The 17405-nt window shown below is 31.8% G+C and overlaps 1 protein-coding gene across 1 annotated transcript in view; it reads left to right on the top strand.

Annotated features, from left to right (window-relative positions):
* The window catches only part of LOC145259102 (protein FAM91A1-like), a 131165-nt gene that overhangs the window by 57776 nt on the left and 55984 nt on the right, over positions 1–17405 (top strand). The window contains exons 4-5 of the mRNA XM_080116760.1: positions 12216–12283; positions 14034–14150. Of these exons, the coding sequence (XP_079972886.1) occupies positions 12216–12283; positions 14034–14150 (185 nt within the window). The remainder of the gene's footprint in view (positions 1–12215; positions 12284–14033; positions 14151–17405) is intronic.

Here is a 17405-nt window from a genome sequence, read left to right as displayed (position 1 = left end):
TATCTTTATTATACAAACATTATTGGTTACATATGTGCATACATGTTTCAGTAGAATCTCAATTGAGAGAAACCCATCTCATCAAACCGAAAAAAGAGCAACACAGAAGCCAAAATTAAGATTCATTCATTTTGTATATAAAAAAATATATTGAGTGTGACTTAAACCCTGAAAAAGAAAGTGAGGTTAGTTCATGAGGATGGGTTGGTGAGAATTAGGGGGTAAAGATGTGGCAAAGAATAGAGTAGAGAGTGAAAGAGGGAGGAGAGAAGGAGAGGTACATTTGACTCTGGTCGGAGTATCTCGGGGGGGGGGTGACTATACTTTAGTTTTAGGATTTTAGGATATAAGTGTCCATACTTTGATCTGAAGTGTTTCCAAGGTGGTCTCTCTTATTCTTATTAGGACCCGTTTCTTTATTGTAGACTTTCTATTTCATGTATTAACACATTTACCTTGATGCATTATTTATTTTCTTATTTTACCTATAAACTTAAATAATTCTTTTATAACATATCAACAGCGTTTAATGTACATACAATTATTTTTATATGATTTAAATATAGATGGTCTAGAAGTGTAAGCCATGTTTAGTTTCAGAACCGTTTCCGATGGTTCGTTGTCCTACACAAGTCCTGAGAGGTGACTGGTTTGCAGTAGACAGTTCTCACAAAAATCCTATCAATGGTGCACTGTGACTTTAACGGTCCCGTGGAATCAATTGCCAGAGAACATTATAGATATGTGTTGAATTTCGTAGATGGCCATTCAGGTTTAATAATGGTTTACTTTTTACAGAACAAATCTGATACCCTGCTAGCAACTAAAAAAAAATTTAGCCGACAGTACGGTAAAGTAGAGTGTATTCGCTCTGACAATGGTACGGAATTCGCTAATAAAGACTTTGAACTTTTACTAATTAACCATCGTATCAAGCATGGAAAATCAGCTCCTAGATCGCCACACCAAAACGGGACTGCAGAACGTGCATAGCGGACAAGATGCCTACTCATTGAATCTAAACTCTCCAAAAACCTCTGGACGTACGCACTTATGGCGGCTGCCTATATACGCAACAGGTGCTTTAACAAAACACTCTAAAACCCCATATGAAGCTTTCTGTGGTAAAAAACCTAATTTAAACTGAATGCATATATTTAGTTCAACTTGCTTTGCATATATAGATAAAAAGAGTAAATTAAATATTAAAACCGATAGAGGTATATTTCTTGGATACAATAAAAATAGTTCAGCCAATTTAGTATTTTTTCCAGAGAAAAATAAAATAAAAAGAATCCGATGTGTAAAATTCACAGACACATTTAACTTTAAAGACAAAACCCCGTCATATGAAGAGGATGAAATTATATTTCCTCAAAGTATTAAAACAAATGAAGACAATAAAGATGACAGACAAGAGTATCTATGATGATGATGATGATGATAAAGTCGAAAGATATCCCAAAAGAAATAGAAGGCGACCCGATTTTTTTGTAGTCGACAGTATAAAAGATTATCAAATCGACTATTGCTATTCCATGGAAAATATGCCAAAAAGCTTTAACAAAGCAATTAATTCGGAACATTGTGATCAATGGAAAATAGCCATGAAAAAAGAAATAGAAGCTTTGACCGAAAATAACACCTATACGGTAGTACCTCTCCCAAGAGATAAACATGTTATTTCTACAAGATGTCTCTTTACAAAAAAGACTACAGCATCAGGCGTTGAACAGTATAAAGCTAGATTTGTTGCTAGAAGATACTCTCAAATTTATGGTGTAGAATATTTTTCTACGTTTTCACCGACCACAAACCTAACGACAATCAGAATTTTATTGCAAATCGCATCACAATATGACCTAAACAACCATCAAATGGACGTGAAAAAAAAATGCTTATTTGAATGCCCTAATAGACTGTGAAATTTATATTACCCCTCCAGAGAGATTTATAATGAAAAATAAAAATAGTGTGTGGCAACTTAATAAGTCAATGCACAGTCTAAAGCAGAGTGCTCAGTGTTGGAGTACAGTATTTCATGATTATATGATTAAACAACAATTTAGACAATGTGCTGCAGACCCCTGTTTATATACTCAACACAAAGACAATAAACTACTGATTTTGGTTTTATGGGTCGATGATATTTTAATTGCTTCAAATTGTGACATAATGTTGATTGTTAAGAACAAATTAAGTAAAAGATTCAAAATGACCAATCTTGGCAAAATATCCTGGTTTCTGGGGATAGAATTTACTCAAAAGAAAGGACTTATTACGATGAATCAGTCGAGATACATTGACAAAATATTATTAAAATTTGGAATGGGAGAGTGCAAGAAACGCTCTACACCGGTCGAAAATGATATTAATAAAAATATGCACACAGAATCTGAAATAATAAATGATAAATTATACCGAGAAATTATAAGTAGTCTTGTATATTTAATGACTGCGACCAGACCCGACATATGCTATACAGTAACAAAACTGTCACAAAAATTATCAAGACCGACAATGAAGGATTAAACAGAGCTAAACAAGTCCTTCGTTATTTAAAAGGAACTAAAGAACAGAAGTTAGTATTTAGAAAATCAAAAAATCCCCTAAAATTAGAAGGATTTTCGGATTCAGATTGGGGAAACAATGAAGATCGAAAAACTATATCTGGATATTGTTTCAGACTCTCAGAAAATGGGCCTATTATTTCATGGAAATCTAAAAAACCAACAGATTGTATCTCTCTCTATGTGTGAAGCAGAATTTATTGCGATCACACACACGACCTAGGAAGCACTCTACCTGAAAAATATCCTAAAAACTATTTTAGAGCCAGAATTAACTAAAAGCCCTGTAGTAATTGTGATAATCAAGCCAGAATAGTCTTAGCACAAAACACAATAATCAACCAAAGATCTAAGCATATAGATATAAAATACCATTTCATAAAAAACGAGGTAAAAAAGGAATCCATTATTTTGAATTACATATCAGAACAAAATATCGCTGATGTATTCACAAAACCTGCAACAAGAATAAAGTTAAAGCATTTTTCTTTAAAACTTGTTGGGGGATTCGACAATAATTTTTTCATGGGCCTGTATGTATATAAATTTCTATATACTTAAAAAAAAAATTAGTCCTGGGCATCCATTTTGTTTGTATTTACACTTTAGCATACTAATGCGTAACTAATACTTTTATTGGAATAAAAAAAGAAAAAAAAGTCACTTTTTTAAAACCTTTTCTTTATAAATTTCCTTTTTGACAAATAGTTTTTGCATCACTTTTTTTTTTTTTTTTTTTTTTTTTTGCAAGCATTTTCTGTGCGATTTTTCTTTTCGACAAATACTTTTTGCATGCTTATTTTAAGGCGCGCATAAATTACAATTGACTTTTATTTTTTTTGTGCACATTAGTTTTCTTTCGTATTTTTCAAAAATGTCCTATTTTTTTTTTGCATTGTTTTAATTAACAAAAAAAAAAAAACCCTCTCTTTAAACGGTACATATTGCATGTATGTTTATTTTTATGTATATTTATTTATCTATATATATAAAAATGTAAAGTTGGTTCGTTCTAAAGAAATAAAACCATGTTTATACGTTACCAATTTATTTGAAATTTTCAGACAACCCATTTTTAGAGTCGAGGTATGTTTTTATGTTATTAAAATAAATTTACCTAATTAAAATTAAAATATTAAATAAAATAAATATATTTATTTATCGTTTCTGCGAATCTGTTCTGTTGATAAAACTGAACTTCCGGTTCGATTCATTTCACAGCCACGAATTGACGAAAGGTTTAATTTTCTGTTAACTTGATAAGTAAAAAAAAACAAAACAAAAAAAGACATTTCATTTGTTTATCTTCCAAATTTTTTAATTTACACATCTTTTCTTTATTATATAAGGCCAAAAAAAAAAAAAAAGTTTGTTGTTTGCTTTTGAGTTTTTTTTTCTATATAAGATTACTCATGCAGAGAGTGATCCGTGCTGAAATAATGTTATTATTTAAAAAGTCATTCTTAACATGGGGAGGTAAGGATGTTTTGTACCTATTCTGTACTTTAACCTTACAATTGAATAAATAAAAAAAAAAACATATCGTAAAACGTTATTTAAACGTGGAAATATGATTTAAAAAATAGCGCGGCTCTCTGCATTAGCACCATTTTTATTTATTGTTGTTGTTTCACGAATTTTCGGCCAACTATTCCTCTGGCCTTCATGAAAAGAAGTCCTTTTATAAATGTTCAGTAACTTTTTCCTTTTATTATTCTTAAAGAGTAAAACTTTTCTTATTCATGAAAGGAGTTAAGCCTACGTAAATAAATAAATGTTTGTACACGTGACAAATTATCAATAAATGGTTTAGTTACTTTTTTTAAAAAATGTTTGTAAAAGTGCGAAAGGCGACGTTACATTGTTGTACAACCATTACTCCCATGCTTAATTTCTATACTTATAGGTTTTTGGAATTTTTTTTCACTGGATTATTATTGATTGGACACTAATTAAACAGATTATTAAAAAAAAAAATGTAAAAAAGAAATCATTATTTCGACATTTGAAAGTGGTGCTCACTTTTTAGTTACAACGTTCTGATAAATCAGTCACCCATTTTGTAAGCAATAAAAACGCGGTATATCAAAACCATAGAAAATAAAAATAATGAGTCTCTACCGCATTTGTAAGTCAGAAATATATTTGTTTCTCAAAGAAAAAAAAATAGAGAGAACAGGACTTTTTTTTATTGTTTTCATGAAAATAAAGTTTCGAGATTTTTAATTATTTTTTTTTTTTACTTATTTAGTCAGTTTGTGTTTTTTTTTTTTTTTAAATTGTTTTTGTGAAAGGTGAGTTTTTTTCAAAACTTTTGTTTTGTTTCTTTTTAATTTTTTTAAAGTATTATAAATTTCACTAACATGCTGGAGAAATGTTTAATAATTTGGTATTTTTTTAGATTAGGTCCACCTCCACAATTTTCCTTTCAATGACGACATTTATAGGTTTCTGAGTATGCTGAACACGCAAATTACATTGAAATTTTGCGGAAATAAATAGTTGTATTATGCATTGTATTCTTCGGCGGCCATCTTTTTACGTGCACACGCGCCATAAACAAATACACACACGTAAAAAAGATGGCCGCCAAAGATTACAATGCATAATAAAACTTTTTATATCTTGATAACTACTTATTTCTGCAAAATTTCGATGCGATTTTCGTATTCAGCATAGTCGAAAACCATTTCAAGTCGTCATTTAAAAGAAAATTGAGGAGGTGGACCTAATCTAAAAATTTACCAATAATTTTTAATCCCGTACGCCTCCCGATACATTGCTTCGTCAACATGCGACCATTTTATATCTCCCGAAGACACTTCCGTATTTAGAAAAAAAAAAAAATAAATAAATAAAAAGTGACCGATTTACCAGAACGTGGTAACTAAAAAGTGAGTATCCCTTTCAAATGCTGAAATGATTTTTTTTTTTTTTTTCAATTTTTTTTCATAATCTGGTTAGTGTTCAATCAATAATAATCCAGTGAAAAAATTTCAAAAAACCTATCAGTATAGAAACTCCACCACGTAAGTAAATAAATAAAAAATGTTACGTGCGCATGCGTTAGCCTTGACTAGGGGGGTAGCAGTATCAGAATTTTTGTAGGAATTTTTGACACCCCTAACACGAAACTGCGAATACAATATAAAAATCTCAGAATTTCTCTGTTAAAAGTGGGTTATTTATTTTCTTTATGGATTATACTTCCAAAATAAACTATTACAGTTGTTTTAAAAGTAATAGAAATATTTTTTTTTTTTTTTTTAAACAGTAATGAATTTTTCCAAACTCAATATTTTTCAATTTTTAAACTCAATATTTTTCAATTTTTAAATTTTAAAAATCTATCAAAATTTTTCTATTGATTCTATTTTTACGGTATTTTCAGGGTCAATGTGAAATTTTATGTTCTTTCCAATAAATCGAATATAATATTTTTAGACAAACGTTTTTTTTTTTAAATTCACGAACCCCCCATCCCAATTTTTAAGTGTCTATTAAAAAGTAAATACTTAATTTAGTAACCCGAAAGTAAATAATTAATTTACTCACAAATTGAAGAGAAAAAGGTCAATACATAATATATTCAAATTTTTTAAAAAAAAAACAGTGTTCTTTTAGAATTTTATCTGTAAAGTTTGAAGTTTAAAACCTTTTTTTTAAACCACGTTATTTGTTTTTTTCTTTTTTTTTTTTTAATGGAACCTTGGTCCTTGCTCCTTTAATTGAAAAAAAAAATTAGGGCTTGAATTACATTTTTCGAGGAGTTATAAGCTTGGAAAGACAGGGGGTCGAATAATTCACGCCTCCCATTTTGTAAATGTCTTAATAAAAATTAATTTAGAACCCGATAAGTACATAATTATTTACTCACAAATTGAAGAGAAAAGGTCAATAATAATATTGAATAATATATTCAAATTTAAAACAAAAAAAACAGTGTTCTTTTAGAATTTAAAGTAAAGTCCGAAGTTTAAAACCTTTTTTAAAAAAAAACACCTTTTTTTTTTTTTTTTTTTTAATGAAATCTTGGTCCTTGCTCCTTTAATTGAAAAAAACATTAGGGCTTGAATTGCATTTTTCGAGGAGTTATAAGCTTGGAAAGATGGGGTGGAATTATTCGCTATTTTCACGAAATTTCTGACACTGCTACTAGGGGGGTACTAAGGGAACGACCATTAAATAATTCTGCGGGTCGCCATGGAACTCAACGCCCAAGGAGTATCAAAATAGTTTTCATGATCTGAAGAAATTTTTTTTTCCGAAAAGTGGTGTGATCACTTTTCCATCTAAATTTAAACTTAAAATGAGCACCCACTTTCTGGCCACCTGAGGAAGGGGCATTTATTTTCGTGTTTATTGGCTTAAAGGTTTTTTTTACAAGGCAGTTTGGTACGCGAATGCTATATTTAACAGTTTTCGTTTATGCTCACGCATAGCATAAACAAAGCCTACGTCTGTGAAATGGAAAATAGTCCCAGAGTTCAGGGGTTAATACCATGCAAAAGAAATCAAACAAAAAGACTTTTAAGCCAAGAAACACACAGAAAGAACAAAAAAAAAGCATCCATTTTTTTTCTATCGAATTCATTTGCTGTTTTTATTGAAAACTATTTTCCCCCGGGATTTTTGATATAATTTTCCATTAAGGGCTGTGCGTCTCACGTTCGTAAATAACAAAATTTTTTTTGTAGATTTTGGTGTGCTAAAAACGAATCTGCAAACCATTTCCGTCACAAAAAAATAGTTTTTATGATATGAAGAAATTACTTTTTCGAAAAAAGTGGCAATCACTTTTCCATGTAAATTTAACTTAAAATGAGCACCCACTTTCTAGCCACCTGAGAGAGGGGGGATTTTTTCCCATGTTTATTGGCTAAACAGCTTTCGTTTATGCTTACGCATAGCGTAAACGAAGGCTACGGCTGTTAAATGGAAAATAGTCCCAGAGTTCAGGGGTTATTACCATGCAAAAGAAATCAAACAAAAAACTTTTTAGCCAAGAAACAGAAAAATGCCCCCTCTCTCAGGTGGCCAGAAAGTGGGTGCTCATTCTAAGTTAAATTTACATTGAAAAGTGATCACCCACTTTTCGAAAAAGTAATTTCATGAATGTCATGAAAACTTTTTTTTTGCTACGTAAACGGTTTGCAGATTCGTTTTTAGCACACCAAAATCTACAATAAAATATTTCGTTATATATGAACGTGAAACGGGCCTTAAAGTAAAATAATACCGGATTTTTTTGAGCAGATTTGCCGTTTAGTTGTACAAATATCCTCACACCAGGTAATCACTAAAAGGGATTTTTAAAAGTCGTCACCTGTATCGAGCAAAAGTTTAAAACCACCGATTATATGCCAGCCTACATCATGGTAACATATATTGAGTGAGTTCCTAACAGTATTTTTAGTTTAAACTCATTTTCCCAAAATTTCCCCAAACTTAACATGTTCGATACAGTCTGCCGCCATTTGTATTTTTCAGATATACTGATAAACATTGAATGTTTTTGAACCGATTATACATTACATAAAAACACTAAAATCTTATCCAGTTAGGTAGAACACTTACTTTTCTTGCCTTTGATAACATTTATTTGTTATATATTTATTTTTTGACAACTTCTTTGTATCTGTGTTTAGTAATATAAACCCTTTTCATTTAATGTAACGTTTAGTCGGCTCGAAAAACAGTGTTTATTGGTGTATTTGAAAGCTACAAATGGTGGTGGACACTGTTGATTACTTTAAGTTAGAGAAAGTGAGTTAAAACTAAAAAAACTATACAAAATACTGTCAGAAACCTATCCATTATGCCAGCCTATGTCATGGTAACATATGTTCGGTGAGTTTCAGACACTGTTTTGTATAGTTTTTAGTTTTCAACTTACTTTCCCAAACTTAACGTATTCAACAGAATTCGCGACCATTTCTGTTTTTTGAGCCAATTAAACATTTTACATTACATAAAAACACTAAACAATTATCCAATTAGGTAGAAACGTAAATTACCTTACCTTTGCTTTCATTTATTTGTTTTTGGACGACTTTTTCGAATCTGTGTATAGTAACCCCCCCCTCCCCCCACCATCAACCAAATATTAATTACTAAATCACATTTTTTAAAACAACAACAAAAAAAAGCATTTAGCGTTTCAACATTTTTGCTACGTTCGGCTTCATCCACTGATTGTTGGTCAAGTCCAAAACATGAATGATTGACAGAAACTCTCGAGGATCCAGATCAAATTCTGCAAGAGCACCATTTTTTTCAGTTTCACCTTCTTTTTCACTTTTTGCAGTGGATTGCTGTACTAATATAAGAAACATGCATTTTCTCTTTTATTAAATTTTTCCATTACACCAAATTGAGCCACTGCAACGCGTGGCAGGGTACAGCTAGTATGTATATATATATGCGTTTTCTTGAATACAGAAACATAATTCACCTTTATTGTTCCTTAGCAAGATTTTAGCATCGCCTCTTTTCAAAATGATACTCGACTTCCGTCAGCTAGTTCTACAAAATCATTTTGTGGCTTAAAGTTGGGATCAAAATTGATAAAATCAGATTCCTTTGTAATCACATGTGCCGTGGCCCCACAATCGACAAGAAAATAATTATTGTTTGTTGAAGCATTAAATGTACATGAAAATAAGAATGTATGTTCGCTGACGGAACTCTCCACATTTTTAATGGATTCGCCATTTTGAGTCCTGTATCTACATTGGAAACTCTTGTGATTAGGTCGTCCACAATTATAGCAAATAATTTTTTGTACTTTTCTTACGAGAAAAATTGTTTTTGGCAAAGTTGTGGTTTTTATTCCCAGCATGGGTATAATTTAATTTTGGTGTTTTTATGTGTGCATTTTTAAATTTCATGATATTTGTAGATTCGTTTTTTTTCTATGATCATTTTTTCAGTTTCCTTGTAACTTTTGAGTGCTACCTTGAATTGACTAAAAGTCATGGGTTTTTCTTTCCGGGTTATCATGGTGGTAAATGGCTTGAAATCACTCAGTAATCCCTTAAGGACCATGGAAATTAACAGACTGTCGCTTATAACTTCACCAGACAGTTTTAAAGAATTTGCAGTCGTTTCAGCTCTTATAATCAGTAATGGTTTTGGCTTCCATTCGTTTTAGAGAGGTCAATTCAGTATATAAAGAAATAATGTTGGGTTTTCCATTCGATAAATAATGCTCTCTCAATATGTTCAATGCTTTGCATCCATCGTTCAGGGCTTCTCTCATTACCAGTGATAGACTTCGGTCATCTAAGCACTGTATTAATTCCGCTAATACAGTTGCGTTCTTTTCAATGAAGTCGGGGTCGTTTCTGTTTTCAGGTTGTGTTTGAAGTACTTTGTGTAGCTTTTGAATTCGTAGATATCCGAGAAATATTACTTACCACAATTCGAATTTTGATTCAGATCCATTAAAATAAAGACGCACGTTGGGTCCATAGCCTCTAGAAGTGTAAGCCATGTTTCATTTCAGAACAATTTCCGATGGTTCGTTGTTCTACACAAGTCCTTAGAGGTGACTGGTTTGCAGTAGGCAGTTCTCGAGTTGGAATCCACAAAGCAAAAGATTCCTCTGTGTCAAGACGAAAAAAAACATCTGCGAAGTTGCTACAGAAAGGTTTAATATTTATGGAGCAATTCTGGTTTCTGATTGGTTGGTAGCAAAACGTGAATTAATTCGATTCATCAGTTCCTAGCAGCATCGTTTATAAATAGAATCTCCCGACTGTACGGAATCATACCCCATTATACCACAAATATTGTAACAGATAGTGTCATGGGAGTTGCATTCTTTATATTAACATGCATATAGTAATTAAAACTTAAAACATGTATGCACGTATAGAATCAATAATGTCTGTATAATAAATATACTATATATATATATATATATATATATATATATATATATATATATACATTCAGAATGTGAAGGATTATATAATTATTTCCACAGGCAATGTCACAGCTCACAAGAGCCATGACAGCCAACAAACTGGAAGTCCGAGACTCGTTTTGCCCTCATTTGGGCTCATCAATTAGACATATCCGAACTCGGGATTCAAAACCCGAGCCTCTTGCATGTGAGGTGAGTACTCTGCCACATGAGCAAATGCGCCACACCAAGAATTTGTATTTAATGTTTTAATCTTGATAGGATTATAAAAATCACACTATTTTTTTGTTTTTGACAGAAGTTCTTCATAACTTTTGTATGCTTTCTTATCTATCTTAAACAGTAGCTCAATCTGATAATTAAGACAATGATAATAACATATACACATGCTTTCAATGTCCGATTATAGTTTTTTATTTTCATGTATTTTTGCATTTTTCTTTGTTTCTTTTTCTATTTTTTTTCTTTTTTTTTTATTACATTTTATTACATTTTCACCCCAAACAAGGCACATTGCCACTTTGATGTAGGGGGCTACTATTAGGGACACAAGCTACAGGGGTACTAGGTGGGGAGTTGGGCAGCAAGATGTCGGTTCACGTTACACTTTTCTGCTGGCTGCATTTGTTTTCCCTATTTGTTTATTTAATATCACTTATTTAGATCTATATTTTATATTCTACACCTGTACCCATATTGTCACTGCTGTATGTTTAGTATTCTAAGACTGGACTAACATTCAGCAAAGCTGGCAAAATTTTGAGTTGTCAGTTATTAGTCTAATTTACATTTAATTCTAATGAATATGTTTTAGGTTTGAATAAATATTTATAAAAAATATAAGGTATGTAAATTTTCAAATTGTTTTTCTCCCTTTATAGATAAGAACTTAGGTAGTTAAATGTCGTTAAATAATCAAGTGTTAACTATTCTACACTTTCCCTGACAGATTGTTAACTATGCTGCACTTCAAACTAACAATTTCCAGATCAAACTCGACACACTGCTGTCAAAACTCACTACTCTTCTGTTCAAACTTGCTAATCCAACATCCAAATCCAAAATCAAGTGAGTCTCTGAAAAATCAAGCTTTTTATTTAAACTATGAGCATCTCATTTGTAGATGAGGTGACAAAATCGCCAACATATAAAGAAAAGGAGCAACCATTTTTACTTAATTTTTATTTATTGCGGACTATTATCCTCATCTTTCTTAGTTGTTGTTTCACGACGTTTCAGCCAACTATTCCTTTGGCCTTCGTCAAGTGGTAATCGCGATGGGATAGAAACTCTGAATTTCCTGACTGCATTCACTGCAATTACTACCTTCCATAGTTGTTGTCGTCTCACCACGTTTTTGGCCAAGTAAGCCTCTGGCTGGCTTTGGGTATGATTGAAACCACTATCTTCAGACAATCATCACCTGGAACCGTAGAGATTCAACGTCTCTATCAACTGCGCCACGGGCCTCGAAGGAATAGTTGGCCGAAACATCGTGAAACAACTAATAAAAAAGATGAGGATAATTGTTCGCAATAAATAAAAATTAATAAATAATACTCATCTAAACGAATTCCAATTAAAATAATACATTTTTACTTTATTCTTTTTGTCTGCACTGGACACTACAGGCTGTTGAGAGAACAGGTTTGTACCAATTTTTAAGGCATTTAATCGCATTAAATACCAAGAAACCTTATTTTCTTTTATTTTAGGTTTGCGCCTTTTAGGCATTGGCAGGAATCAATATATAGACTTAATGAATCAGAACAGATCCAGTAAAGTAAGTACAAATTAACTGTCATCTATATCTCTTATTTTTCTTGTCATCTTAATATTTAGTTATTAAAATATAACATGTCACTTTTGTAATTTTGCAGATATTTTTTTTTAACATAAAGAAAATGACTGATACAATCCATTTAATCAATATTAAAAAAAAGTTTTTAAAGCTTTGGTGCTTGTTCAGGTTAGCAAAGATATCAAAAAATAACGATAAAGAAAAATCTTTATGATATACGTGCTCGTTATGGAATGAAGTTCTCAATTTAAAAAAAAAAAATACCTTAATTTGATCCAGTAGTTTATTTCTTTTTTTTTTTTTTTTTTTTTTTTTTTTTTTTTTTTTTTTTTCAAAATTTAGTGAAATTGGTCACTATGCAGCCATCTTGGCAATTTCCAGTTGCAAGGTGAAGGCGCCAGGGGACATATATCTATCTAATTCTTGAAGTTTGTCAAAATGCACATGAAGTTCTGATAATTTCATTAATAAATTTTGAAACAATTTTTCGAAAGAAAAACAAAACAGAAAGAAAAAAGGAATACCTAAAATTATTCAAAACTATAAAAATAATCTTGTCAAATTTTGGCAAACTTCAAGAATTAGATGGAGGTATTCTTTCCCCCCCCCCTCTGAAGCTGGAAATTGTAAAGATAGCCATGTCGTAATTGGTCTCACTAAAACGTTATTTTCCTCTGTAAAAAAAACCACTTGATAAAATTAACTGATTAAAAAAATTATTTTTCTCAGAACTTCATTCCATAATGGCCACGTACATCATAGAGCTGTTTCTTCATATTCATTTTTTAATATCTTTGCTAAACTGCGCAAGCACCAAAGTTTTTATTTGCATTAATGAGATTCAAACGTTTCTCACTTTGATTTTATATTGATAAGTTTTTGACTGCTGTGCTCTTGAGCCATTTTCAGATATAGATTGAAATTAGCAATGTTGTTGTAACTTAAAACTGTGGACTACCATTTTTCTTTATTCATATTTACTTGATTGTAAAAATGAGAACTCATGCAAACAGTGCAAAGATTTGTTGTCTGTAATTTCAAGATAAATCACTTGGACTTTTTTGTCTTTCTGATGTTTCAATTGATTCATTTTCTGCCCTTGAAGATCATTCAATAAGATTTTTTTTTCTCTTCATGTTAACAAATTCACAAAATATTGAGGTCCTTGGTATGACTTTAAAAAACATCCAGTGGTGAGACCCCATTTGGGGGTTGTGGATGATGCAGATTTACTCCTATGTTACAATTGCTCCAAAGTCCACTTTGGCTCAGAGTGGTGCTGATTCCTATTGACCTTAGTCTTAAAAAGACCAAGACTGTAGAAGGAAATTTGGCATTAAAAAATAGTTGATATGTCCTTAAACCAGAATAACCAACCAATCAACAAAATGTTGAAATTTATATTGAAATGCTACAGACAAATATATGTTAACCTCTATTTTCCATAATTTTACATCCCAACTCACCGTTTCTAACATCTCTTTTTGTTGGTATTGCTTCTTGTTCATTGGCTCAAGTTGTTCAGTAACCTAAATATATTTTGATTGAATGTTCACTGTTTCTTTCTAACAATAAACTCGGCTCAACTTCATTGACAAAACCAAAAAATTTCAGTTGTCTAATAATTAAATTGATTTTAACTCTTTGAATATAGAAACATTTTTTTTTCTTAACTGTGAACTGTTTTACTTAGTTTAAAAAAAAAATGTTTTTATTATCTTTTTTTCCCCAGAAATTTTTCCGTAGAAAACCTGTGAGGGAACTTCTTCCCATGCAACCAGTGGATTCTGTGTCTGCTGATCACTGGTGGATTGTCAATATTGGTTATATAACTGAAGATGATATAAAGGTTTATGGATTTTTTTTTTTTCAATTTTGAATCTTTCATTTCTGAGTCGGATATAGAATACATAGAGAGATGAAACTATTTAATTTCACTACCTGGATTATTGAATTTTTGAGATAAGGATTGATTATTTGTATTATTTGGATTCTTCAGACTGCTGTTCTCATTTTGGATGTTATTCAGCTGATGTAACCTTTGAGCTTCTTTAGGTGCATTTTGTTGAATTTGGGAATCTTTCTGTTGAACTCATGAATCTTCACAGAATTTCAAACAGAACTATTTAATCTACAAGGATAGCATGCTCTCATTCAGTCAACCATGAAGTAATTTTGCAATTGTATTCTTTACATCTCCATTACCGAGAGTTGAATCTTCAACTTCCAGAAGAGTGTCACATATAATTGAATTTATTAGTACTTATCAAAGTCTTTGCAAGAACTCTTGGCATAACAGATAAAATACTAGGCAAAATTCAATTGTAAATGACATTCTTTTAGAGGTTGAAGGTGCAAGCAAGACAAAGAATACAGTTGCGAATTACTTAAAACACTGTCCGAAACGTTGTGCGAATAACACTCAAAATGATAACAATAGCTTGAATAATACAAATTATCAATCCTTATCTATAAAATTCAAAAACGTATTTAATTTCAAAGAAACAAAGTTGTTTGCAGCAAAAATAATTTACTTTTGCATTTTTTAAATTAAGTTGTATTCAGTTTAGTGTAAAAAAAAATAATTATCAAAATATGCTTTTATAAAAAAAGTCCCACAGGAAATATATAAATAAAAGAAATTTATAGAAGGTAATACAATACAGAGGTGTAAACTGAAGCAAATTAAGACATATAGTGGTAAAATTAGCTATGGAGATTCAACTTTTATTTATGCAATTTTTTCTTATATTTATACTTGCATTATATTCTTATTTGTATCTGCATGGTTGGATGGAAGTTTCATGTTGTATAATATTTAAGGGAATTTTCTTTCATCAGATATTACAGTATGGAAATTATAGAGGATTGAAACTCCTTCATCATGGCTTAAAGACCTATGAAAGAGTACTTGTGAATCAGATCTTCCCGCTGATTGAAATAGATAGACAACAGTGGAGCTTTTGAGGAATGTAGTCGATGATAGATACTCTTTTTCTACTATTGCAATGCCATGAGAAATTCTTCTAACATAAAAAGCAGCTTTTTAACATTTTTATTGAACTAAAAAGCCTTTAGCAAGTTGCCAAGAAAAGCTATTTTCTGGGTCCTCAAATGCAAACTTATTTCCAAACAGTAGTGTGCAGATTTGCTTGTGTGCTCTTTGAACTCCTAGAAATAACAGGAGGAGTACAGCAGAGATCAGTACTTAGTCTACTTCAGTTTATAATCATCCTTGACAAGCTGACAAAAACTTGAGTGGTGCTCCCTGGGAGATTCTGTATGCAAATCATTTTGTTATTCGTACAGAAATGAGTACAATATTTAACGGGTGGAAATTTCTGCTAATATGACAAAGATGAAGTATGTGATATTTGACACATATCTGGCAAATACCTTTGCATTGTGTGCACGTTTCAAATTGACCCGAACTTTATCAAATCCAGAGTACATAAGTTGTGTCAGAAAAGGTGCACCCATCGTCCGAAGCTACGTGCAGCAGATGCAGCTAATTTCATTTGCAGCTCATGTTGAAACCTGACTCGTACCATCAGTTATCTAAAATGCTTCAAAGTGTGTCCCACATGGATGCTGATGGCCCAAAATCACACGGTTGGCCGCTTAAGACATGGACAGGATCAGCGTATGACTACGTTATTCTGGCGGGAGGCACATGCAAAATGGTAACAGACAGGTGAAGTTGGGAGTCATTCATGAAATGTTCAACCTCAACATAAGACAAGAAAATGAAAATAATGAAAAATGCTTTTATGTAAACCTGCACAAAGTGACATGTTTAGTAAGTTGCATGTTTCTGGTGCATGCGAATAACAGGTTTGCTGCAGCTGAGAGGTATTGGGCTTAGATAAAAGAAGCCATACGAAGAATTCAGAATGTTTTGGATTTTGTGTTCAGCCACACAGAATTGGATTTCTCTTTAAAAAAATGTGTCTCTTTAAATAAGAATTCGTGCTGAGAGATAAAGATTCTGAATAAATAATGTTCACTTTCACTTCATTTTATTTCAGTCAAAATTCTCAAAAAATCAAGAGGCATCTTCCTGGGGCCAACACTTGGTCTTTATATAAAATACATAGGTATTTGAATATTCCATTAAAGTTCTCCTTAACCTCTCGAACATTGAGTTAATAAAGAAGTTGAGAACATGATTTTTCCACTTCCCAATTGACCATATAACCATGTTATAGTATGTCTTTCTTGTAGTCTCTTAGTCTTACTGGATTCGAGGACAAGAATTCATCTAGTCTGGTGGAGTATCTAGCTTTGTGTTGCTACTTGAGGTAACATCACTTAGAGAAGATGCACCATTCCTTATAAAAGCCAGTATAGCAAAGAGATCTTATTTGGGCTGCGAATACTAAATTATTTTGAATATTTAGTCAGGGTTTACTTGTAGGGAAAAGTATCCTCATGCCAGGTTGTCCTTAGACATTCGAAGATAGTGTCTAGTAGGCATTCAAGTTCTCTCCAGTAGGCATTTCAGCAGATATGCCTTAAGTGGGTAGTTATCTTCTTTGTATTGAGTTCTGTTCTTTTGGGATAAGTTCATAGTGATCTCCCTTGTTTCTTGTGGTTATTGACTAGGAAAACAACGATGGCAGTTTGTACAAACAAATGTGTGATAATTACTGGATTTATGTATCGAGTAAACTAAAAGATACTGGTTGGTTGTTATCTAAATTGGATATCTTGGTGGTCCTTCTGGATAATCAAATGATAACTGGAAAAAAAAAAAAACAATCTCAGATTTTGAGTTACAAATGTATTCCAGCAGATGAGCAGGGGAAGTCAATTAGAGCTGACCCTCTGAACATGACAGGGGCAGTTTGGTTTTCTGAGGTCTGTCTGTCAGTTGGATCTGTGTGTCACTCCAAGCGAAATGACGTGTTGGACTTATTTGGCTGAATTAAGAATTCTCTTTGCTCAGTCTGTTATTTAAGGAAAATGAATAAGCTTCATTATAACCTCTGAAAAGCATAAAAGTTTATTTTGAATGAAAGTTGCAATTTTATTTCAACAAAGAATTATTCTGCTAAAGTACTGACATTGCGATTGGCTTCGGAATCAATCAACAATTTTGGAC

The sequence above is a fragment of the Euprymna scolopes genome, chromosome 3 (assembly GCF_053919585.1).
Source record: "Euprymna scolopes isolate OS-2025 chromosome 3, ASM5391958v1, whole genome shotgun sequence".
Lineage (NCBI taxonomy): Eukaryota > Metazoa > Mollusca > Cephalopoda > Sepiida > Sepiolidae > Euprymna > Euprymna scolopes.
Note: the sequence above shows the minus strand (reverse complement) of the source record. Positions and strands in the feature narration are given on the sequence as shown.